This window comes from Lipotes vexillifer, unplaced genomic scaffold, assembly GCF_000442215.2.
Source record: "Lipotes vexillifer unplaced genomic scaffold, Lipotes_vexillifer_v1.1 scaffold180, whole genome shotgun sequence".
NCBI classification, from domain to species: domain Eukaryota; kingdom Metazoa; phylum Chordata; class Mammalia; order Artiodactyla; family Lipotidae; genus Lipotes; species Lipotes vexillifer.
In genome coordinates, this window is record NW_006796149.1 from 1,171,522 (window position 1) to 1,195,870 (window position 24,349).

Genomic DNA, 24,349 nt, shown 5'->3' on the forward strand with positions numbered 1-24,349 from the left:
TGCATTGGCAGGCGGACTCTCAACCACTGCGCCACCAGGGAAGCCCTGCCCTACTGTATTAAAATAACATCTACACAAATGAATCTGTGTCCTAATTCCATGCTATTACCACCAAGGCCTATAAAGCCCAACGTGACCTGCCCCTTACCCCATCTCCTGCTGCTCTCCTCCACACCATACTCCAGCATATGATAAGCTGTTTCCACCCCCTTTTAGACTTTTAAATTGTTCCCTCAGCCTAGAGCTGTCTCTGCTCTCTTTCGCATGCACATGGCTGGTTTCTTTCCTGGTCTCAGCTTTGTGAACCTTTCCTGGCTGCACTGAGTCTCCCAGTTGGTCAGTGGTCCCCACTCTACTCACAGCCATCAAGACATGTCCTGTGGAATCATCTTTGATCCGTCCCTCTTCTGCTTTGCAGAAGTGAATGTTTGACAAGTCCAGTTGATAGTTCATTCAAATATGTTTCTTCTCTCTGTCCCTTCCTACAGCATAGTCCAGAAAGACTATGGGGTGGCTTTGAAGGATGGACAAGATTCGAAAGGACAGAGATGGGTCCTCAATGTGAGCTTCCATAGGAGCAAAGATAAGCAGCAGAACCAGCCTGATATTCTGTGGGAAGTGAAAAGAGACATCACAGCAGTCCACATTTATGCTGTGAATGTAAGTGAACTTATATTCACTTATTTTCGATATTAAGGACTACTTCAGGACTATGGCCCTTAAATTTTTGAGAGGTTGATTAACCCTCTTGATTACATGTTAAAAGCTATGAATCCTTTTCAGAAAAATGTACATAAATCCGAAATTTTGCAGATCATGGAGGAAAGGAATTCCCAGGTGAAACTAGGCTTTATCAGTCAATCACCTACTATCTTGAATACATGCAGTGTTATTTAATTGTTTTATTCATTCAACAAATATTGGAGGCCTACGATGAGGCCAAGCACAGTTCTAGATATTAGATTTGTATACCGTATAGAACATACCTGTCCCTCTTGGCCTTCATGGATCTTGAATTCTGGCATAAGAGACAGACATTAAAGAAGGAAACAAATGAAAATATAATGTCATATAATGGTAAATGTTATGAAAAAAATAAAGGAGGGCAATGGGGCAAGGGCGGGTGAAGCTATTTTAATGATGTGGTCCTCTCTGAAATGATATTTGAGCAAGAGCTGTATAAACTAAGTCAGTGGTCATGAGAAGCAGTGAGAGAAGACCATTGCTGGCAATGAGAACAGAAAGTGCACAGGCCCAGGGGCCTTTTCTTCCAAGATATATGGCGAGATCCAGGATCCTGCACGTCCTCCTCCTATAATGAATAACCGTGCTGGTTAGCACAGTTCTCAGAACATAGGTTGAAGGCTGTCCCATGCTTCTCCATTTCAAACGTCAAATCCAACCCCACCCCGCTTCAGTACTTCTCTGAAATGCCTCTTCCCCTGGGAAACCTAACTCATCCAAGGAGGGATCTCAAGTTGCTCTAATTATTAGTATAAACTTTAAAAAATAGTGTTCGTTACTTTCTAAGGATATGTGTGGGGTCAGTGAATTTGTTTTTTTGGGTAGCGCCGGTAAGGCTGCAGGCAAAGTGCTGGAACTAAACGCGGGCGCTCGTTGGGTGGATCCCCGCCTTACCCACGGCACCCGGGGCTCTTTCCCGCTGAGACTACATTTCCCAGAGTGCCCCGCGAGCCAGGAAGGCGCGTGGAGCGGTGTCTCTTAGGACCCGGGTTCAGGTAAGATGGCGGGCTCGCGGTGAGTGGCAGTCAAGGTAACCATTTCCCTCTCCTTCTCCCGTCTAGGAGTCCCTAAGAGCTGGGCAGGCCCAGAAAGTTTATAGGCAGCTGTCGAGGTCTCCTACCTGTCGTTTGCGGCAAGATAAAGCCTCTGGCATTACCAGACTCGGTCCGTCCTGCAGAAGGGCCGGCGTGTGGCCGCGCGCTTACCGTGGGGTCTGGTTCTGGTAGCCTGTACCTCAAGCCTCAGGCCCTCCCAGACTCTCCGCAATTCTCTATTGCTCCAGCGTTGAATTCCGGGCCAAGGGGTTTACCTTCTGAATTCTGTCTCTGGGGTGAATAATGTGACCTCTGGGTTTCGGACAGAGGGGACCTAACGTCCCCTAAAGTGTTTTGTTTCTCATTTCGTGGTCAGAAGCTGTGGGCTTGCGTTACACCCATAGTACCTATTAAGCAGCAGTAAAGTGGCAGGTAAACCGTTTGAGCTTTCGGAGCCTCGCTTCTTAGTTTTTTAAATGGAGACGCCTACTTCACAGACTTGTGAAGGAGCATATAATGTATAGGAAAATGGGTCGTAAAGTGTAGGAGGCACACTGTAGGTACTCAGGGATGGCAGTGCTAATGTACCGACAGTGCAAGGAATCAGCCTGCGTAGTTCAACGACTAAGACTGATGAAATAAGCTTTTATCACTGTGCGGGTGGTGGTGGGAGGGGAATAGTCATCGAGGCCAATTGAAAACAAGTAATGTATGTCATTTATTCACAACAGACCTGGAGCTTGTGGTTGTTTCCCCCCATTTTACCGTGGAAGGAACTGAGGGTTGCTTCGTTAATGACCTCCCCAAACTTTTTCAGTTTGTAAGGGATTGACTCTGAAGTTCTTGGAAGCAATTTATTTAAATTTTGTACCTTAGTTTCTTCATGAATCAAAATAAAGATGCTCTTATGATTAGGATGAGAGTAAAATGAATGGTAGTGGAAGCACCTTGGAAAGTTAAAAAGCTTATATAAGAGGGTGAAATTTTATTTGGGACTTTGGGTGTTTATATGTGTTTCTCCAAGTCAGTATTTAATAAGCCAAGGCTAGGCCTTCTTGTTTAATATTTCATTTAATCAGAAACAGAATACCCCTTTAAGAGATGTAATAAAATCTTGTGTATGGTACCTGGGAGGTTGTACACCGACGCATTTGCTTTATGAAAGGAGAATGCTCTGTGTAGCATGTGTGAGTGACTGTTTCTAAGAGTAATTACACATTGGCTGAGCACTCATTGAATGGAAAGAACTACACTAGGTGTTGAGAAGTTTGCATTTAAGATAAATAGTAATGGACATAGTTCTTGGGTTTCTGATCTTACTATACATTTTGATGATGTTGCTTTTTATACTGTATTGCCTGGAAATGGAAAATTGTTTAAAAGTTTTGTGTTAGGCAACTGTAGTTCTCAGTAGTGATCCTGTTTTGTAGTGTTCAGTGTATTGTGTCACTTTAATTTATCATAGGTAGCACTGATTTTTCTTTCTCTCTTATGCAGGGGTGGAAATAGGTATACCTAGAAGCAATTTTTTTTTTTTAGAAGCAGATTTTAAAAGCAGTTTCTCTTCAGATCATCTTTCATACCACCTGATAAGCATCTTGATTCACCATGGCGTTGGCAGCAGTAAAATGGGCTATATCAAGCAGAACTATCTTGAAACATTTATTTCCAATTCAAAGTAAGTGAGTTTTTTAATGTTTAAAAAGTGTTTTTTTTTAGGGCTTCCCTGGTGGCGCAGTGGTTGAGAGTCCGCCTGCCGATGCAGGGGACACAGGTTCGTGCCCAGGTCTGGGAAGATCCCACATGCCGCGGAGCCCTGCGCCTCCGGAGCCTGTGCTCCGCAGGGGGAGGGGCCACAACAGTGAGAGGCCCCCGTACCGCAAAAAAAAAAAAAAAAAGAAGTGTTTTTTTAAAAAATATATTTATTAATTTATTTTGGCTGTGCCAGATCTTCGTTTTGGCATGCATGCAGGATCAAGTTCCCTGACCAAGGATTGAACTCCGGCGTCCTGCATTGGGAGCGTGGAGTCTTATCCACGGGACCACCAGGGAAGTCCAATGTTTAAAAAGTTTTAAACTTTTTCAAATATTATAGTAATACATGTTCATTGAAGAACATTTAATTTAGTTATTGTATATGCCTGCTGTTGTATAGGAGTGTAACCTGGAAAGATCTCTGCATAGAAGGGGGGAAAAGTATGTCATAGAACAGTATATATCGTATGATCTCATTGTGCATTTAGAAGATGATCGACCATGTATGTGTGTGTCTATATATGTATAAATGCAGGGTAAAAGATGTGGACCAAATAAGTTATCTTTGTAGACCACAAGTGGGATTTAACCGAGGGCAAGGGAGGGATTGATAAAGAGGAACCTTTTCTAGTTTGAATCACTTATATTTATATTTTCACATACTGCTTTTTTTAGTAGTTCCTAAAATTAGCAAAGGGCAAATTTACAATTCCATCTTACAGGGTGATTATTGTTACTATTTTGGTGTGTTCTTTTGTGTTTTTTCTGTGTAATTAAAAAAAAAATGTAATTTCTTCCTTTTCTGAAGAAATGTAGTCACATATCTTCTTCAAAGCCTATTAATACATGTTTGATAGTCAAAAATTGATCTATATAAATAGTCTATTAAACTCTTATTTCCTGACCAACCTTCTTTTCACTTTACTTTTCCTCTGTCTGTGAACTGCATTATCCCATTTGTAAAGAAGACCTGGTTAGAGGCTATAATAGGTTTGCTTTTTCATGTTTAGTCAGCCAACTTTTTTTACACATCTCTGCCTGACCTTAATTGCTTCCTTCATGTTTCCTATTGACTGCCATTTGTAATGAACATTTTTATTGAATTAAGAGGAAATGAGTTGTTTGAAGACTAGGGTAAAAAGCTGTATAAATGAAAGTATAATTAAGTAAACAGAGGAGGAGATTGCCAAGAGACTGTAGGTATACACTAAAATCATAGTGAAAACAAAACTGTAGTCAGCTCTTGATTACCTACGAGCATTTTTTGTTGTTGTTGAGAATTGGGAGAGAGACCTCTGTTGCTTAGTTTCCCTTTTGCCCTGATAGGAACTCAGCCCCAAGGCTGATGGGAACTCAGACATAATCAGTTTTTACCTAGCTCACGTCCTGAAACAGCAATTTGTCCTCACTCAGGTTAATCTGCAAACCAGTTCATCTGCCCCCGGGTAAGTTAAAATTCTCTGTGTATACTTTACCAACTGTATTGTAGATTTGTACAGTGTCTATTTTATAGTGTCCTCAGTGCCTCTCATACATGATAGGTGATAAATAAATGTTTGTTGAATGGATCTTAGTGAATCGCAGTTGTCAAAATATCTGATTAGTGAAGAATTAATTTGGGTTACCCCACAAAATTATTCCATTATCACTCAGTCATCCTAGTAATTAGTGACTACCTAACTTCTTGCATCCTTAAGTCTCTTGTTTTACACAATTTCTATTATTACTATTGAAGGTAAAGTATTATTACTGTTACTATTGATATTTTATATGAAAAGGAAGGACATTAAGATTAGAGGCAAAGCAAAACTGTGATTGGAAAGTTCAGTGAGCACAAATAAAAAGGCCTCCCTGTATTCCAGAAGGAACATTTAAAACCTTCCAAAATTTACAGTCAATGTAGGAATTTTACAGCTTTTAAGCATATTAAGTCATTTGGTCTTTACAACTTTGAATTTTACAATAACTTACCTATCACGTGGCATTATTCTCTTTCTGAAGATGAAGGAACTTGAGTTGACTTCTCTTGCCCTCAGAAGCTCAACCAAAGTTGCATATCTGGTAAATTAGACCTATGATCAAAACCTATGTCTTCCCAATATATTTTCTGCTATACCGCCTTTGTTGTTGTAATTTAAAATATTCAACATTTGAAAATGAAGTGGGACTATCAGCTTTTATAGATCATGTCAAAATGCAATTAAATGTGTGTGTGTATAAATATATATATGTAAAACAAGAAAAGCCTGTGAGTTGTGGAGAGCTGACTCTCATTGAAATTCTATTCAGCACATTGAGTTGATTTGGATTGATTGATGTTAACTTTGGCATCAGTTCTAATTATGCATTTAGAACCTCTGATACTTAACTGTATCTAGAATTTTTTTCTTGATAAAATGTCAGATGCATTTTTTAAGTATTAATTATGCAGAAATTAACATTTTAGAGGCAGTTTGACAATCTCTTCTTTATTAGTAGGAACTATAGGGGACAGAGTAATGGAACAAGGTGGAATTCCTGGCCTTAAGGAACTTATTTAGACTTGTAGTTGAAATAGACACCTATGGAAACAATACCTGGAATATGATGCGGTAGAATGTGATGTATGTCATGAGGGTACAAACAAATGTCTAAGTTAGTGCAGAGTACAGATTTTGCAGTTTCCTGTTGAACTAAATACTGTTGTCTTGAGTTTTCCCTCCTGCCTAGTTAAGAATGGTAAATTCTGTCTGTCCTGCCTCTGCCACCCAACCCTGTTTCTTTCAGCAAACATGTACATCACTTAGCTGGTGTATTCAGAGAATACAAACTGCTTTTAATATTAATCCATACATAATTAAGAAGATCCCCAACAGTGTCAGACAAGAAAATAAAATATGTGTAAATGATTTTTACATTACCCTCTGATTTGTCTTAATAAATGCTCTTCTGTACTAGCACAGATAATTGAAAATTAATAAATCTTTTGAAAGATGAGGTTATATTTCTAATTCTTTGTATTTTGTTATCTTTACATCAGTAGAATTTTGGGGTTGACATTTTGCTGAGTAATCTTTTATGATACTAATGAATTTTGTTAAGGTACTTTTAATGCATTGGAGTAAGAATTTATATTTAGACCTCTAAGTATATGCAATCCTTGGGGAAAGGAGAGTTTACAAAGATGGAAAACACATCTTTGTTTAGACATCTTTGATACATATAAATAACTGATGGATTAAAAAAAAAGGACAGTGATGGTATAGCAATGTCATATGGAGTGTTGGTTGTGGGACATGTAAAATAGACAACTCTTTCTGTGATGGGGGATGTAGGGCAGGAAGGGGGAAAAGGATTTCATGGAAGGGTAGCATTTGACTCTTGAAAGATGAGTGGTATTTGAACAAAGTGGGGATGGCATTCCATACTGAGGAGCAAGTGGCACAGTTGAGAGAAGTTGATCCTTGGTTTTAGCCGAGATATATTCAGAATTTTTTTTTTAACCATACTGATCTACATTTACATTTTTTCTTTATATTTAAAAGAACATAATTTCTCTGAACATAGAGGGACCTTTCACAAACTTTAAAAAAAGTAGTTATGGCTCTTGAATTTACAGGTATTCTAAAAATGGAAAATATGCTTTGAAGTGTTGCATTTTGATTAAGAAAAGTTGATTTTGAACAGTTTATTTTGTATTTCATTACTTAAACACTTGCCCTTTATGAACTATGCACTCCAGTCACACTAAAGTTTTTAATTTTATTATTTATTTATTTATTTATTTGGCTGAGCCTTGCGGCTTGTGGGATCTTAGTTCCCCAAGCAGGGATTGAACCCAGACCCCAGCAGTGAAAGTGCTGAGTCCTAACCACTGGACCACCAGGGAATTCCCAACACTAAAGTTTTTAGAATACTCAGAAACTTTATGTTCTTTCTTTCCTCTGGTCCTGGCACTTTTTATTCCCTCTGCAAGGAACACTGTACTCATCCCCTAACAACTCCAGCTTACTCCATCATCCTTCAGAACACCTTAAACATCATCTCCACCGGAAAAGCATTCTTGAACCTGTACACTCCTGTTTTGTAATCTGTCCATGTGTCCCTTTCACTCCCAATGCTTACCCTTCCTAACAGGGCTTATCTTTATATTGGAATTGTTTGTTTACTTGTCTCTCTCTCACCAGACTTGCACCCTTTTTGAGGTCAGGGACTGGATCTTAACTTGCTGAATCCCTAGCGCCATGTACAGCCCTGTTTCATAGTGAATACAGTAAATAGTGGTTGAATGAGTAAAACTGGCTTTACATTGGTGTGAGGACATATGCTCAAATTAACTAAATCCATCTTACTGTTTGGGGTTTTTGCAGATGGAGCCTTATATTGTGTTTGTCATAAAACTACGTATTCTTCTCTTCCAGATGACTATAATTGGTATGTATTGAAATCCAATTGAAAAAAAAAAGTTCGTTAGCTATATCTGAAATGATTTAATTTTATTTCTTGTTTTGGTATTTTCTGCTTTCTTTTCTGATTATTCTTCCTTTAATTTTGTTTTTAAAATTTATTTCAGTGATCTTATTTACCCAGTGTCTGGGCTTATAAATGGTTTAAATAAAAATCATTATCATTGTGTCTCAGTGAATACTTCATTTGTTGTAAGACAGACTTGCTGATAGAAATGCTGTGTTTTCTTCCTGAAGCATTCTTTAGCTTTTTGGAAAAACTAAATACTTTTTATGGTTTTCTCTTAGGGTTCATATGTATTAGCTTAAGCAGTTATTTATCTTATCTTTTGTTAACATTGAATAATCCTAAATTACAAATATTTAATTCAACCACAATTTATTTGGTACTTATTCTAGTCAGTATGCTAAGAACTAGGAATAACATATGAATGAAATATTGTCCTTTATCTCTATAGCAGTGTCTTATGTGCAGAAACTACAACATGTTTTCTTAAGTTACATTGTTTTTATTGTGAATTTTAGTAAAAATGTATTTTCTTCCCTCCTGACACCAGTTTTAATTGTAAATTTAGTAAATATTAGGATAGTGATGAAATAAGACTAGGAAATAGGTAGCACTTTTGAACCTGAAAAGATTGAGTCTTATATGACGTGTTTTGCATTATGCCAAAGGCACTTGGAGAAGTGCTGATCTAGAAAAAGTGCTCAGCTACAATCTTTATGATTGGAAATTCAGGTGATCCTTTACCTGGAAGGTTACGTATTTTGCTGATCTTCAGCTTTAATAGTTTAAGTAATCTCCTTACAGCTTTTTGAAGGTAGCTTTTAGATAAGGAAAAGAAGTTCTATTAATAGTGATGAATGAACATGAAGATCTCTTCCAAAGGTTAAGAAAACAAGTAACTTTAACAAAACAAATAATTTGAAGAATAATTTAGATAAAATAGTGGGTAATGCAGTAAAGGTTTGTTGTGGTAGTTAAGCTGACATATTTTGTGGGATGGTATGAGATGTCCCCTGTAATATGGGCACCTGGTTTGCCAGTCCAGTGACACGATGGCATTTATTCTTCAGGGATTTGTGATTAACAAATTTTGGCTCTAATAATCATTTTGCCTTGAATACAGTATAACTCTGTTTCTAAAACATTCTTTTTTTTAGCAAAGTAGAGCTTGCTTTGACATCTGATGGCAGGACAATAGTATGTTATCACCCTTCTGTGGACATTCCGTATGAACACACAAAAGTATGTATAAGAAAATCTCTTGTAATTTTTAATTTGTTGTTGGACTATTCACCCTTCTTTACAGTATCCAAAGAGAAGGGAATTGTTTGATTTTCTTTATTTGGTTTAGATCTTTTAGCTTTTTTATTTTACTGTTTTGATTTTTCTCTTATTTCTTTTCATCATTTTTCTCTAAAGGTTTTTTTCAGTACACAAAGTGAAACATTTAAACACAATTACGGCATTAGTTTTCTGGTCTAAAATTTGGTAGATTTCTGACTAGGGATCAAACACACCTAGTATAAATTTTAAAAACACATGGTCCCGGGCTTCCCTGGTGGCGCAGTGGTTGAGAGTCCGCCTGCTGATGCAGGGGACACGGGTTTGTGCCACAGTCCGGGAAGATCCCACATGCCCTGGAGCGGCTAGGCCCGTGAACCATGGCCACTGAGCCTGCGTGTCCGGAGCCTGTGCTCCGCAACGGGAGAGGCCACAACAGTGAGAGGCCCGCGTACCGCAAAAAAAACCCAAAAACAACCCCGCATTGTCCCATACTACTTACTGTATATTGCAATCTAATAAATTATGAAAAGTTTGTATTTTAGTGTACTGTTTCATAACTTTTATATTATGTTGGTTTTGATAATCCTTTTAATGTTTGGTGAATTTCTTCTTTTCTTGGTTAGTTTTTTCTTTTTCTTTTTTTTTTTAAATAAATTTATTTATTTATTTATTTTTGGCTGCGTTGGGTCTTCATTGCTGTGCACGGGCTTTTCTCTAGTTGTGGTGAGCGGGGGCCAATCTTCGTTGTGGTGCGCAGGCTTCTCATGGCGGTGGCTTCTCTTGTTGCAGAGCATGGGCTCTAGGCATGTGGGCTTCAGTAGTTGTGGCTCATGGGCTCAGTAGTTGTGGCTCGTGGGCTCAGTAGTTGTGGCTCACGGGCTCTAGAGTGCAGGCTCAGTAGTTGTGGCGCACGGGCTTAGTTGCTCTGTGGCATGTGGGATCTTCCCGGACCAGAGCTCGAACCCGTGTCTCCTGCATTGGCAGGTGGATTCTCAATCACTGCACCATCAGGGAAGCCCCTGGTTATTTTTTTCTAATGGGCCAACATGGGCATATATTTTAATTGGCCTAGTTTAATTTTTTCCATATTTCTTCAAAAGCCAGGCACTAGATAAAGGTTTTGTTTTTATTTTTAATATAATTTAACTTGACCCAAGTCTTTTTATTATTTTATATATGAATAGCTTCCTCTTATTTCTTTAAGCCCTCTTCTACTATATCTCTTAATGTTTGATTTGCTTTTTGAGGAGAAAATAATTCGTCACGTGATGCATCTAGTGGTACCTATTTTTAAAAATCATCATTAGGGCCAGAGTACCGGTTTGACAAAACAAATTAATGTTATTTTACTAGTTTGTATTCCCTTTTTAAAACCTCACCATTTTGTCTGCCTGCTTTATATTCTAGCTAGATACTGTAGGCAGTATTCCAGTATTCCTTTTTCGTTTCATTTCTTTGGACAGTGTGTAGAAAATAGGAGTAAGTCACTGACTTTTGGCCTGTAAACCTCTAGCTCATACTATATTGTGCCTTCTTACATTGTTATTTTTTTTATTATATTTTTGGTCACGTGCTTTATCCTTATTTTAGGAGTTTATACTAAGAAGCCCAGGACTGTGATCATTTCTCAGTATCCAAACTCTCATCCCCATATGGCTCTTTGCATCCCTGAATCTGATGCTTTTCCTATCTTTTCCAACTCTCAAAACTTTTCCACTGTACTTTTAGAACTTACTATCATCATTAAAATCTCTCATAACCTTAACTTCTTCCAGAATGTTGCCTTCACCTTCTGACTCTAACAGAAACTTGGCTGTACCCTGGTGTCATTGCTTCCCTAGCACTCTTAAATTGTGCTTTTCTCTCCTAAACCCTTTTACTACTGAGCATAGAGATGGAATAGGTGTCCCTGTGGCTCTTCACTGTCATATCCGGATCATCTTTCCTCCTCTGTAACAATTTCTAGCTTTGTAGTATGTATCATTAAACCATACCATCTACTTATCTTTTTTCTTTTGCTGTTATCTGTCATCACGCATTTCACTTCTCCTCGCCCTCACGTGCCCCCATCCTTCCACTCTTCTTTGAAGATTTTAGATGTACTCTCACACTCTCCAGCACTGTGTCCTAATTCTTTGTTGTATCAGTGACCATGTAGATGATCTTTCTACTACCCCAGCCTCTTAACTTTTTGATCTTTTTTCCGCATGGGAGTGGAGCCCCCCACTCCTGTGGTTGTACCCTAGAGATGTTTTAATCACAAATAACTCCTCCTTCCTCCCAATCTAGATTTTTAAGAATTCCACTAGCTTACTACCAACTCCCCCTAATTTCCCAGCTTCAGGAATTATTCATCCCCTCATTAAGACCTGCATCGATTGATCGAACCACTTGTTCAGTCCTTCATGTATCTTGTACATTCTCACTTCTTTCCTTACCCAGCATAGATTCCATGGTCATCATCATAATCACTCCCTTGCATACATACCCATCTCCCTGCCTCTTTTTCTGTTGAACTCCCTTTGTTGTATCAGTTGTCTCCTCTCCCATGTCCTCAGTATTCCTCTCTCTAGTCTAGGAGATCACTCCTGTCAGTTCACACTAATCACTCTACTGCTACCACATTGGCCTCCATGCTGTTCTTTAAGGTAAGTACTTAGGAAGCTCCTGCCTCAGGGCCTTTATAGTTACTGCTTCCTCTGCCTGGAATGCTTTTCCCCCAGAAATCCTCATAGTTTATTCCCTTTCCTTTAGATCTTTCCATATTTGTTACCTAGAGACCCTCCTTGCCACTACATTTAAAACAGTACCCCTGCCCCTGGAATCCCTATTGTCCTTCACTTTGCTTTGCTTTTCTTAATAGCATTTATCATTTCTGGCGCACTGGATATTTTCTTGCTTTTCTGTCTGTCTCCCTCCATTAAAATGTAAGCTCCATGAGGACAGGGCCTTGTCTGTTTTGTTCCCTGCTATATCCTCAGCACCTGGAATAATACCTGTACTTGGTAGGTGCACAGTAAATATTGTTGATTAAATAAATAAATTTGGCCCTTTCTCTTCATGCTTAAGGGTTTTCTGTTTTAAGGCTAAGAGATATTTACATGGAGAAGCGTGGAAATTTTTTGCTTCTAAAGTAATAAATTATAGATTGGACTTTATTTACAATAAGAAACATTCTCGAAAACATGTTACTGTTAAAATATGTTCCTTTTGAATCTAGATTTACAAATTTCATGAAGATAGTATATAACATTAAATAACTATATTTAAAGGTGACTTAAAATTTAGATTTGATTTTCTTCTTTTCTCAAGGAAGTAGCTGCAACTCTAGTGGGCCCTTTCATTCTCTAGGCCCTGGAAAGTATATTGCATACAGAGATCCTGGTCATAAGTAGAAATACCTACTGACACTGGCTTTAGGAAAGTTAAGATGATTTGTATCTTTGGTTTTCTGGTAATTTACATTTGAATCTAAAAGGTGTTGATTATTTTCCATGGATCCAGGTAAAAAGATCCTTCTTTCTGTTTCAGCCAGGTATGTGTTTTATTAAAACTAAAAATATTTTTCTAGAATTTAGGATTTCTAGTTTAGGAAGATAAAGATTTTAAACCAGGGGCAAAAAATAATGATTTGGAAAAATAAAGTAAAACTGTAAGTGCTTGAAATTCTTTTTAGTGGTTGATTTAGTGGAAAATTTCAAAAGTCAAATTTGAAAATTCTTAAGAAAAACAAGGGAAATTCAGGATGACAGTTGTGAATGTTTTTTTTAAAGTTGACATTCAGTTTTATTTTATTTTTTACTTTTTACTGAAATACTCATGTACCCTTTCTTTGAAGTTTGATCAAGGAGATCAAATACAACCTAAAAATCAGTTCTGAGTCTTCAGAGGCTTTTGGTTTAGACTTCTAAGAAGCCATTAATTCCAATGTCTTTTATCTGTGTGCCTGGAAAAGAAATACAAAGCAGAGAGAATTTGTGATATATTAGAATTGAGCCTGTTGGGAATAGGAAGAGAGACAATGAACTTTTATTAACACTTGAAAATAGCTGTTTGATAATAGTTAAAACATTTAATCTTTAGCAACAAGTATAGTAACCTAAAAGAGAGAAAACTATAGGCTCTAATCTAGCATTTGCTAGTATACCTCAGGGTTTGATGGTAACTTGCAAAGACACAAATCTTAATATTTCACTCTACATGTAAGAGATGATCATATAATATTACTTAAAATGTCTAAGGAGCACTTTTTCTTTAAATAAATTTATATCAGTGTTTTCCTGTTTGAGGTCTTAAAATAAATGTTAACAGTTACCTACCATTATTGAACTCAAAGAGTACGAGGGACAGCTCATCATGTTATTATTTCACTTAATCCTCATCAAACCCTTATTAGGTAGATAATTACTCCTTAGATTTTAGGAAAGGGAGATTAAGAGCTTAAATAACTATTCCAAGGTCACAGAGATAGTAGTTATTGACCAAAGCCCAATTCTTAACCTCTTCATTATACTTTCTCCTTATTCCCTCCCACACTAAGGAAGTGTTTCCTTATTTCTACTTAAAGCAAATTGTTACACTTAAATCTGACTTTGAAAGCTTTTCATAATCTGATTTCTCAAGATCCATTTTTTAAGATCACCTGCTTATTGTATGTTTTTACCTACTTTGCTTTATTTATAATGTTTGTTATTCCTTCTAGAATTCATTCTGCACTCCATGACAAGGTTCTGACTTGGCTCCTGTTCTATTTCTCACTAATATCTTTGTTAATTTGCATCTCTGTAGTACTTAGTCAGTTGTGCCACCATCATGTACTTATATATTGCCTTTTAAAGAGGTTTTATTTTTTCATGTACATAAACTAAATAAATATGAGTCTATGCTGTAACATTCAGTACAGTGGTAGAATGTAGCAGTTGTCATTAATAGTGTGTGAATGTAAAGAAGACATCTGTGTTTGAATTGTTTCCTTTTTGATGGTAAATTCAGGTTTTCATTGTGTTGTAATACATATCTATGGTATTTGTAAAGCAAGGCAATGTTACAATCTTGTGTTACATATGTTATCACTTAATATTTAAAATATAGGTAGCTTGACTTTCCAAGACACTAATTTTTAAGGGCTTTAGTCAGCCAGCGTTGCTGATGGGCATATGTTATATCACTCATGTGTTGGGAGGAGATGAGATTTTTTTTAGTAATTAATGTCTTTGGGGGAAGAAGCTACTCGAATTACCATAAAGCATCATTTGATGGCATTTCAGGCACGTAAAATGAAAACATTGAAAAATTTCCTGCTTCTTTTGGATATAAGAAATGTCATTTTCTATTAAAGGTTTTTCATTGTATCTCACTTTAATGGTATGCAAGGTAGAGACTAAACTTTTAAGTTAAAAAATAATAATGGGCACAATTTATAGTTTTGAGAAATAGAAACTAAAGTAATAAGTTCTGTATTATTGGGGGAAAATAACTTTAAATAAGAACTTTATTATTGGAAAGGGAACCCAAAACTTGATATGAGAAGAAAAATATTTCTGGGGAATTCCCTGACAATCCAGTGGTTAGGCTCTGTACTTCCACTGCAGGGAGCACGGGTTCAATCCCTGGTCAGGGAACTAAGATCCTGCATGGTGTGGCCAAAAAAAAATTTCTGATTCTTTAATGAATAGTGCAGCTAAGTGAAACTGTTCTCATGACTTATTTACCCACCTTTAGGTACGATAATGAAGTACTCAGTGTGGTAATTATTTTACTGTAAACTCAATCAGATGCTGGCTAACATTCCTACATTTTGATGTTGTTCATTGCTGATTATTTTGCAGCCTATCCCTCGGCCAGATCCTGTGCAGAATAATGAAGAAACACATGATCTAGTGCTGAAAACCAGGTTAGAAGAAAAAGGTGAATACTTAGAGCAAGGACCCATGATAGAACAACTTAGCAAAATGTTCTTTACTACTAAGCACCGTTGGTATCCTCGTGGACAGTAAGTTCTATTTTCTTGTGTTCTTCAACTCTCACTGAACACTAAAGAAATGCATAACTTTCCTTCTATTAATAAACTTCTTAGGTTGTACTTTGCATGAAGGAATTAACACCCAGTATGATCACCTATTAAATTGTATTTTTAAATCTACATATATATAGCTAAAATGAAATAGTACTTGTTTTCCTTTATTTTAGTGGGGGAGTTTAACCAAAGCTTTCAGGGAATTTTGCAAGAATTCTTGAAAATTTTTCCATTCCGTGATGTAGTCATTTTATGTATTATTTTTATTCATCTTCTTGATGAATACTTGATCTTGTCCTCAGCCCTCTATCCATTTATTTAACAGGTTTTGAGTTATTGCAGAAAAAATTGGGGTACAACAAATGATTGGGAAGAATATATATTTCTCAGTTCCTTTAGGAGCTACAGTTGCCCCTCAGTTTCCCAGAACTCACATTTTATTACATTGATTCTTACCTCGTATCTAATTCTGGCTTAAATTTGTTTACTTCTTTTGATTCTTATTTCTTTCATATCTATCTTATTCCCTACTAAACTAAGAAACTAAAACTAAGAAGTAGCTTTTTAAAATTGTTTGAGCAAACTTTGTTTTTATTCACTTGTTTTATTCACTTTGCTTTTACTCACCCAGTAACTAGCACTGGGCTGGCACATTTATGGCAGGACATGCTTATGGAATTAATGAATATGCAATCATTGAGCTGCTTGAAGTGATGGGTGATCAGAAACACAGTCGTTGTTTGTAAGTTGTTTATAGTCAAGGAAGGAAGATAGTAGAGTAAATAAACAAATCAAGAGTTTGACATTTGAAGGATGGTTAGGAGTTAGCCATGCAGAATGGGGAAAAGGCTTCACAGGCTGAGAACAGTATGTCATAGAGTAAGCTGGGGAAACTGCAAGTAGTTCAGCTTGGATGGGACCCAGAATATGAGGAGGGAATGTAAGAAGGGTCTTATGAAGGATTTTGTGTCATGCTGAGGAGTTTAGGTTTTATTTTCATTGCCAAATTCTAAGAATCAAACTGATATCCCCAAAGTTTATGCATTAGGAAATCCTTAAGTAGGTTCTGTATTTGGGATAAGGTGATACATGGAAAGATTGGAGTCAGCGGGACTTGCTATGAAACTGTTACAGTAGTCCAGGTGAAATTTGTTGAAGATCTACATGAAAGGACCAGCAACAGGAACAGAAAGGGGGAAAGTTAAAGAGAGGTAGGAGACCTCTCAAGTTTCTGACAGAGGTGTTCAGGTGGATGGTGGTGCCACTCATACAAGTGGGGAAACAGGGAGGAAGATGAACCTAATGTTGGTTATGTTGAGTCTGAAGACTCTGGATCATCTGATGGGGAGCAGTTCTGAAAGCAGGTGCATGTATGGACCTGGAGCTTGGTTTACTTTTTTAGTTTCTCTTTAGAAGGTACTTTCTCCCTTATCTGTAGTTACAGTAGAGATTCCTCAGGGCTCTGCCTTATACTCCATGTCTTGCTAAAATTTGTTCTGAGAGCTTCAATTACATTCATTATATAGTTGACATGCAACCTGCTCCATTATACATTTTTAAATTTCCTCAGCCTTATTCCCAATGTCATTGTTCTTAGAATATTACTAACTAGATAACTGTCCAAAGTTTTAAATTCATTATAACAAAACACAGCTCTTCTTTTCCTGTCTTAAAAAAGCCCCTCCCTTAATAATCTTTCTGTAATAAAAGTGATATTTCTGTATCAATTTCCCAAGGAAAAAATCTGTGATTTTTTTTTGACCGCTGTAGTGCCTTTTTTTTTTAAATAAATTTATTTATTTTATGTATTTATTTTTGTCTGTGTTGGGTCTTCGTTGCTGCATGCAGGCTTTCTCTAGTTGTGGCAAGCGGGAGTGGGCTTCTCATTGTGGTTTCTCTTGTGGCGGAGCACGGGCTCTAGGCGCACAGGCTCAGTAGTTGTGGCACATGGGCTGTAGAGCACAGGCTCAGTAGTTGTGGCACATGGGCTGTAGAGCACAGGCTCAGTAGTTGTGGCCCACGGGCTTAGTTGCTCCGCGGCATGTGGGATCTTCCCAGACCAGGGCTTGAACCCATGTCCCCTGCATTGGCAGGCAGATTCTTAACCACTGTGCCACCAGGGAAGTCCCCTGTAGTGCCTTTTTTTTTTTTTAAGGTAAAACAATATTTGTTTTTATTTATTTGTTGAAGTACAGTCAACCTACAATGTTACATTATTAGTGTACAACATAGTGATTGAATATTTTTATAGATTATACTCCATTTAAAGGTAATAGAAAATAATGGCTGTATTTTGCTGTGTTGTGCAATATATCCTTTTTGTTTATTTATTTTATACATAGCAGTTTGTGTTTCTTAATCCCATACCTGTATCTTGCCCTGTCCCCTTTTCTCTCCCCACTGGAAACCACTAGTTTGTTTGCTGTATATGTTAGTCTTCTGTTTCTGTTTTGTTATATACATTTGTTTGTTTTACTTTTTAGATTTCACATGTAAGTGATAACATAGAGTATTTGTCTTTCTTTGACTTGTTTCACTAATACTGGGAATCCCCTGGTGGTCCAGTGGTTAGGACTTCACGCTTTGACTGCTGAGGGCATAAGTTCAATCCCTGGTCAGGAACTAGGATCCCGCAAGCCACACTGTGTGGCCAAAAATAAATAGATAAATAAAACTAAATTTTTAAAAAAATATATAATACTACCTAGGTCCATCTACGTCACTGCAAATGGCAGAATTTCATTCTTTTTTATGGCTGAGTAATATTCCATTGTATGTATTTATCACATCTTTATCCATTCATCTCTTGACCACCATAATGTCTTTCAATTTCTGCATCTGTTTTATGTCCCCTTCCTTGATTTTTCTTTCTTATTTTGTATCCACTTTGTTTATGCATTCCCTCTTTGTAATTGTAAGTTAGGTTATGGGAAAACAAATTAGCAAGCCATTATATAGCCCCGTTATCTAAATCACTTCTGTATTCTAAGATTTCTTTCCATGATTCATAACATTGTTCATGTTTATCTTTTATTTCTGTCCCATTAGGTAGATACTTTAGTTCAAGCCCCACCTTGAAATTTTTCTATAATGGCTTTCAGTACCTATTTCTTTCCTGCATATTTCATGTTGCTGCGGTTTTTTTGCCATCTTTTGTTCATAACCAAATCGCTGAAGTTATGAAAATCCTCTGTAGATGTGTAACATGAAGCGGGCAAGACTGAAGGCAAGAAGACCATTGGGGAGTCTTAAAACCAAACATGTTATCTCCAGACATTTTTGTCTAGTACCCCACCTATGTTTAATCTTATTACTTATTTAATCTTATTACTGCTAATTAGCTTTGACTGCTAATTAATTTAATCTCTATGGTATGTCTTGTCCCATCAGGATTTCTAGGCACTTTCAGTTATAAGCAGACTTTAATTAGACACAATTGATTATCCAAATGTCTCTCCTAATAAAGAGTTCAACAGGAGAACTCCAGATGCTAGCTTATGTATATAAAGAAAATTTTAACCTGTAGACATTATCCTTGTGATGCATCATCTTTCAAAATTTTAAATAAGCTAATGTGTGATTACTGATACTCAACAAGTATTTATTTGGTATCTACATATATATTTTGGATTAATGTAAGCCATTTTCAAATGTTGGTTTCTAGATGTTAGCACCTCTTAAACATCAGGCAGTATATAGAAGGATGTTTTACTAAATATTTCACAATTTTAGATTTATAACAGAAGAATGGGACCCATTATGAATTTAATAATTAGAGATATATAACATCTTTTTAAACATTTTTAAAAATTTATTTTTGGTTGCATTGGGTCTTTGTTGCTGTGTGCGGGCCTTCTCTAGTTGCGGCGAGCGGGGGCTACTCTTCGTTCCGGTGCACGGTCTTATTGTGGTGGCTTCTCTTGTTGTGGAGCATGGGCTCTAGGTGCATGGGCTTCAGTAGTTGTGGCACACGGGCTCAGTAGTTGTGGCTTGCGGGCTCCAGAGCGCAGGCTCAGTAGTTGTGGCGCACAGGCTTAGTTGCTCCGCGGCATGTGGGATCTTCCCAGACCAGTGACAGAACCCGTGTCCCCTGCATTGACAGGCGGATTCTTAACCACTGCGCCACCAGGGAAGCCCCCTATAACGTCTTTTAAAATATGTTACTGAAAGGTATAAAATGCTTGTTTAAGAAATATTTTTAAACAATTCAGAAGTATTTAAAGTATAAAATAAAAATCTTTTTTATACCTACTAATGCCCTATTCCCCATAGATGAACACTGTTAAACTCTACCTATGTGAATAGCCCAACCTCATATTATACTCAATTTTGTGCTTTTTGAACTCCAATAAAGTAGAACACTTTACTGAGAGTACAGGTTTTTGTTAAAGAGGTCAGACTGACTCAAATCATCTTGTCTCTGCTACTTACTAGCTAGTTATTCAATCTTATTATCTATTAAAGAAAGTAGAAATAATAATGCCTAATTCACTTGGTGGTTTTGAGATAAAATATAATCATTTAAGTTAAGCACCTGGCATACAGTATATGTACAGTAATAATGTGGTAATGATAATTATTAACATTGTCTTCTACTCACAGTTTTTCTCTTATTCTTTTAGAAGCATCTTTTTTTTTTTTGACTGTGCCACTTGGCTTGTGGCATCTCAGTTCCCCAACCAGGGACTGAACCTGGGCCATGGCAGTGAAAGTGCCAAATCCTAACCACTAGACCACCAGGGAACTCCCTGAAGCATCTTTTCTTAAATAGGCTCTTTTGAGGTATAATTTACATACTTCAAATTTACCAGTTTTAAGTATACAACTTCATGAGTTTTGACAAATGTTTTAAGTAAAGCATTCACCAGTTTAAGTACACAGTTCGATGCATTTTAACAAATGTATACAGTTGTATAATTGTTACTGAAAATGGGGGTCCAGCTGCTTGCCACTCAAAAGCCAATAAAGAGGCAAGGTTGGTGGAAAGGAAAGTTTGCTTTATTTTGGAGGCTGGCGCCCAGGGTGGGGGTGGTTTACTGCTCCCTGTCCAAAGGCTGAGCTCCCCACTGACTATCAGTGGGCAAAAGCTTTTATAGACAGAGTGAGGGAGCTAGATGCAGAAACAGCACAGTCAGCTCTGACAGTCATCTTGAAATTGGTTATCAGTGGTCTGGCCAGCATCATCTTGATGGTTTTAAGTACAGTTAATCTTCAGTTCCAGGGTTGGTTTGTTCCCATTTCTTTGAGGCCAGCTCTCGGAATTGTGGCAGCTTATGTCATGGCTACAGTCTGGTCATCGTGTAATTAACTTCTTCCTCCTGATGGGGGTTTCAGTATCTATAAGACAGCTCACAGGATACGGCTCAGAATATTATCTACAGCCCTTGAAGAGGAACTAAAGGTCCTTGACTACGCTTAATGACTAAACTTGTCTTGTTGGGCTGTTAGTCTTGTTGGGCTGTTTTCCTTTGTTTCTGCATTTTCTCACTTCTCTGATTAAACTTATTCTTTGGCTAAAGTTTTTCCACAGACATAAGGCAGGCTGAGGACATGGGGGGCAAGGACCATAGCATCCTGCTACGTTTCATAATCACTACTACAATCATAATATAGACTATTCTCATAACCCCAGAAAGTTCTTCCATGCCCTTTTGCAGTCAGTTCCCTTCCTATAACCCTCACCCTGGGCAATTACTTCTCTGCTTTCTATCACTTTCTAGAATTTCATGGATTTCTAGAATTTCATGTTTTACCCTTTCTAGAATTTCATGTAAATAGAATTATACAGTATATAACCTTTTGTGTCTGACTTATTTCACTATGTACAATGCTTTCAAGATTCATCCATCTTGAAAGCACTATGTACAATGCTTTCAAGATTCATCCATACTGTTGTGTATACCAGTAGTTTGTCCCTTTTTACTCTGAGTAGTATTCCCTTGTATGGATAGACCACAGTTTGTTTATCTGTTAACCAGTTGGACATTTTGGGTTCTTTCCAGTTTTTTGGCTGTAAATATAGCTGCATAAACATTCAAGTACAAATCATTGTATGGATATGTTTTTATTTCTCTTCAGTAAATATCTAGGGGTAGGATTACTTGGTCATGTAATAAGGACATGTTTAAATTCAGGAGCCACAATTAAAGTGGCTGAACCATTTTACATTCCCACTTAGCAGTGTGAGAGTTCTAGTTGCTCTACATCCTTCCCAACACTTGGTAGCATCAGTTTTTAAAATTTCAATCATTCTGTTGGGTGAGTAGTAGTATTTCATTGCGGTTTTAATTTATGTTGCCCTAATGAATTACTAATCATTTTGAACATCTTTTCATGTGCTTATTGGCAATGCATACATTTGTTTTTTTGTTTTTTTTTGGTTTCTTGATTAAGTATCTGTACAAATCTTTTGCATATTATTTTAAAAAGCAGATTGGTTTTCTTATTAAGGTGTAAAACTTGTGGATCAAAGTCCTTTATGAGACAAATGTTTTGCAAGTATTTTCTCCCTGTCTGTGGTTTGCTTTTTTATGTCCTTAATAGTGTATTTTGAAGATCAGAAGTTTTTTAATTTTGGTGAAGTTCAGTTTACAAATTTTTCAGGCTTTTGGCATCCTACTTAAAAAATCTTTGCCTAGGGCTTCCCTGGTGGTGCAGTGATTGAGAGTCCACCTGCTGATGCAGGGGACACGGGTTCGTGCCCCGGTCCAGGAAGATCCCACATGCCGCGGAGCGGCTAGGCCCGTGAGCCATGGCCGCTGAGCCTGCATGTCCGGAGCCTGTGCTCCGCAATGGGAGATACCACAACAGTGAGAGGCCCGCGTACCGCAAAAAAAAAAAAAAAAGTTTGCCTAACCAAAGGTCACTAAGACTTTCTCCTATGTTTTCTTCCCAAAGTTTTAATTTTTATGTATGATGTGAGGCATAGGTTGGGGATCCTTTTTTTTTTTGCATATGTATATCCAGTTGTCCCAACACCACTAGTTGAAAATATTATCTTTCCCCATTAAATTGCCCTAACACCTTTATTGAAACCATATATGTGGGTCCTGGACTCTATTTTGTTCCATTAATATATGTTCGTCTTTGGAATACCACACAGTTTGGGCTATTATAACTAAAGTCTTGAAACCAGGTAGAGTAAGTCTTCTAATTTTGTTCTTTTTTAAAAAGGTGTCTCAGCAGTCATAGGTCTTTTGCATTTTCTTACAACTTTTAGAATCAGCTTTTCCGTTTCTACAAAAAGCCTGCTGGGATTTTGAAGGAGATTGCATTCAGTCTCTAGATCAATTTCAGAATTGATGTCTTAACAGTATTGAATCGTCCCATCGACTAAAATGTATATTTCTCCATTATTTAGGTCTTAGTTTGCAGTGTATGAATATTGTACATTTTTTGTTAAATTTATCCCAAACATTTTTTATTCTTTATGCTATTGTAAATAGTATTTTTAATTTAAATTTTCAGTGGATTATTATTCATATGTAGAAATACAGTGGATTCTTGTATATTGACATTGTATCCTGTGATATTGAGATAATTCTAGTAGCTTTTTATTTTTTTCAATTTTATTTTATTTTTTTATACAGCAAGTTCTTATTAGTTACCTATTTTATAAATATTAGTGTATATATGTCAGTCCCAATCTCCCAATTCATCCCACCCCCCACCCCTGCTTTCCGCCTTGGTGTCTGTACGTTTGTCTCCACATCTGTGTCTCTATTTCTGCCTTGCAGACCGGCTCATTGGTACCATTTTTCTAGATTCCACATATATGCGTTAATATACTATATTTGTCTTTCTCTTTCTGACTCACTTCACTCTGTATGACAGTCTCTAGATCCATCCACGTCTCTACAAATGACCCAGTTTCGTTCCTTTTTATGGCTGAGTAATATTCCGTTGTACATATGTACCACATCTGTTTTATCCATTTGTCTGTCGATGGGCATTTACGTTGCTTCCATGACCTGGCTATTGCAAATAGTGCTGCAGTGAACACTGGGGTGCATGTGTCTTTTTGAATTATGGTTTTCTCTGGGTATATGCCCAGTAGTGGGATTGCTGGGTCATATGATAATTCTATTTTTAGTTTCTGAAGGAAGCTCCATACTGTTCTCCATAGTGGCTGTATCAATTTACATTCCCACCAACAGTGCAAGAGGGTTCCCTTTTCTCCACACCCTCTCCAGCATTTGTTGTTTGTAGATTTTCTGATGATGCCCATTGTAACTGCTGTGAGGTGATACCTCATTGTAGTTTTGATTTGCATTTCTCTAGTAATTAGTGATGTTGAGTAACTTTTCATGTGCCTCTTGGCCATCTGTATGTCTTCCCTGAGAAATGTCTATTTAGATCTTTTGCCCTTTTTAAAAAAAATTTATTTAGTTTGGCTGTGTTGGGTCTTTGTTGCTGCACGCAGGCTTTCTTTAGTTGCGGTGAGCGGGGACTACTCTTTGTTGCGGTGGGCGGGCTTCTCACTGTAGTGGCTTCTCTTGTTGCAGAGCATGGGCTCTAGCTGTGAGAGCTGCAGTAGTTTTGGCACTTGGGCTCAGTAGTTGTGGCTTGTGGACTTTAGAACGCAGGCTCAGTAGTTGTGGCGCACAGGCTTAGTTGCACCACGGCATGTGGGATCTTCCTGGACCAGGGCTCGAACCTGTGTCCCCTGCATTGGCAGGCAGATTCTTAACCACTGTGCCACCAGGGAAGCCCCTTCTGCCCATTTTTTGATTGGGTTTTTTGGTTTTTTAATATTGAGCTGCATGAGCTGTTTATATATTTTAGAGATTAGTCCTTTGTCCGTTGATTTGTTTGTAAATATTTTCTCCCATTCTGAGGGTTGTATTTTCATCTTGTTTATAGTTTCCTTTGCTGTGCAAAAGCTTTTAAGTTTCATTAGGTCCCATTTGTTTATTTTTCTTTCTATTTCCATTACTCTAGGAGGTGGGTCAGAAAAGATCTTGCTGTGATTTATGTCAAAGAGTGTTCTTCCTGGGCTTCCCTGGTGGCGCAGTGCTTGAGAGTCCGCCTGCCGATGCAGGAGACGCGGGTTCGTGCCCCGTTT

At 37.5% G+C, this 24,349-nt stretch overlaps 1 protein-coding gene and 1 non-coding gene across 2 annotated transcripts in view; one reads left to right on the forward strand and one right to left on the reverse strand.

Moving 5' to 3' along the window:
* The first annotated feature begins 3,386 nt into the window (after positions 1-3,386).
* MRPL42 (mitochondrial ribosomal protein L42) overlaps positions 3,387-24,349 on the forward strand; it is a 29,342-nt gene continuing 8,379 nt past the window's right edge. Inside the window, exons 1-4 of the mRNA XM_007468203.1 lie at positions 3,387-3,456; positions 7,883-7,946; positions 9,143-9,227; positions 15,098-15,261. Of these exons, the coding sequence (XP_007468265.1) occupies positions 3,387-3,456; positions 7,883-7,946; positions 9,143-9,227; positions 15,098-15,261 (383 nt within the window). The remainder of the gene's footprint in view (positions 3,457-7,882; positions 7,947-9,142; positions 9,228-15,097; positions 15,262-24,349) is intronic.
* Positions 19,957-20,028, reverse strand: TRNAE-UUC (transfer RNA glutamic acid (anticodon UUC)). Its single transcript has one exon. It is a non-coding gene; the product is annotated as a tRNA-Glu (tRNA).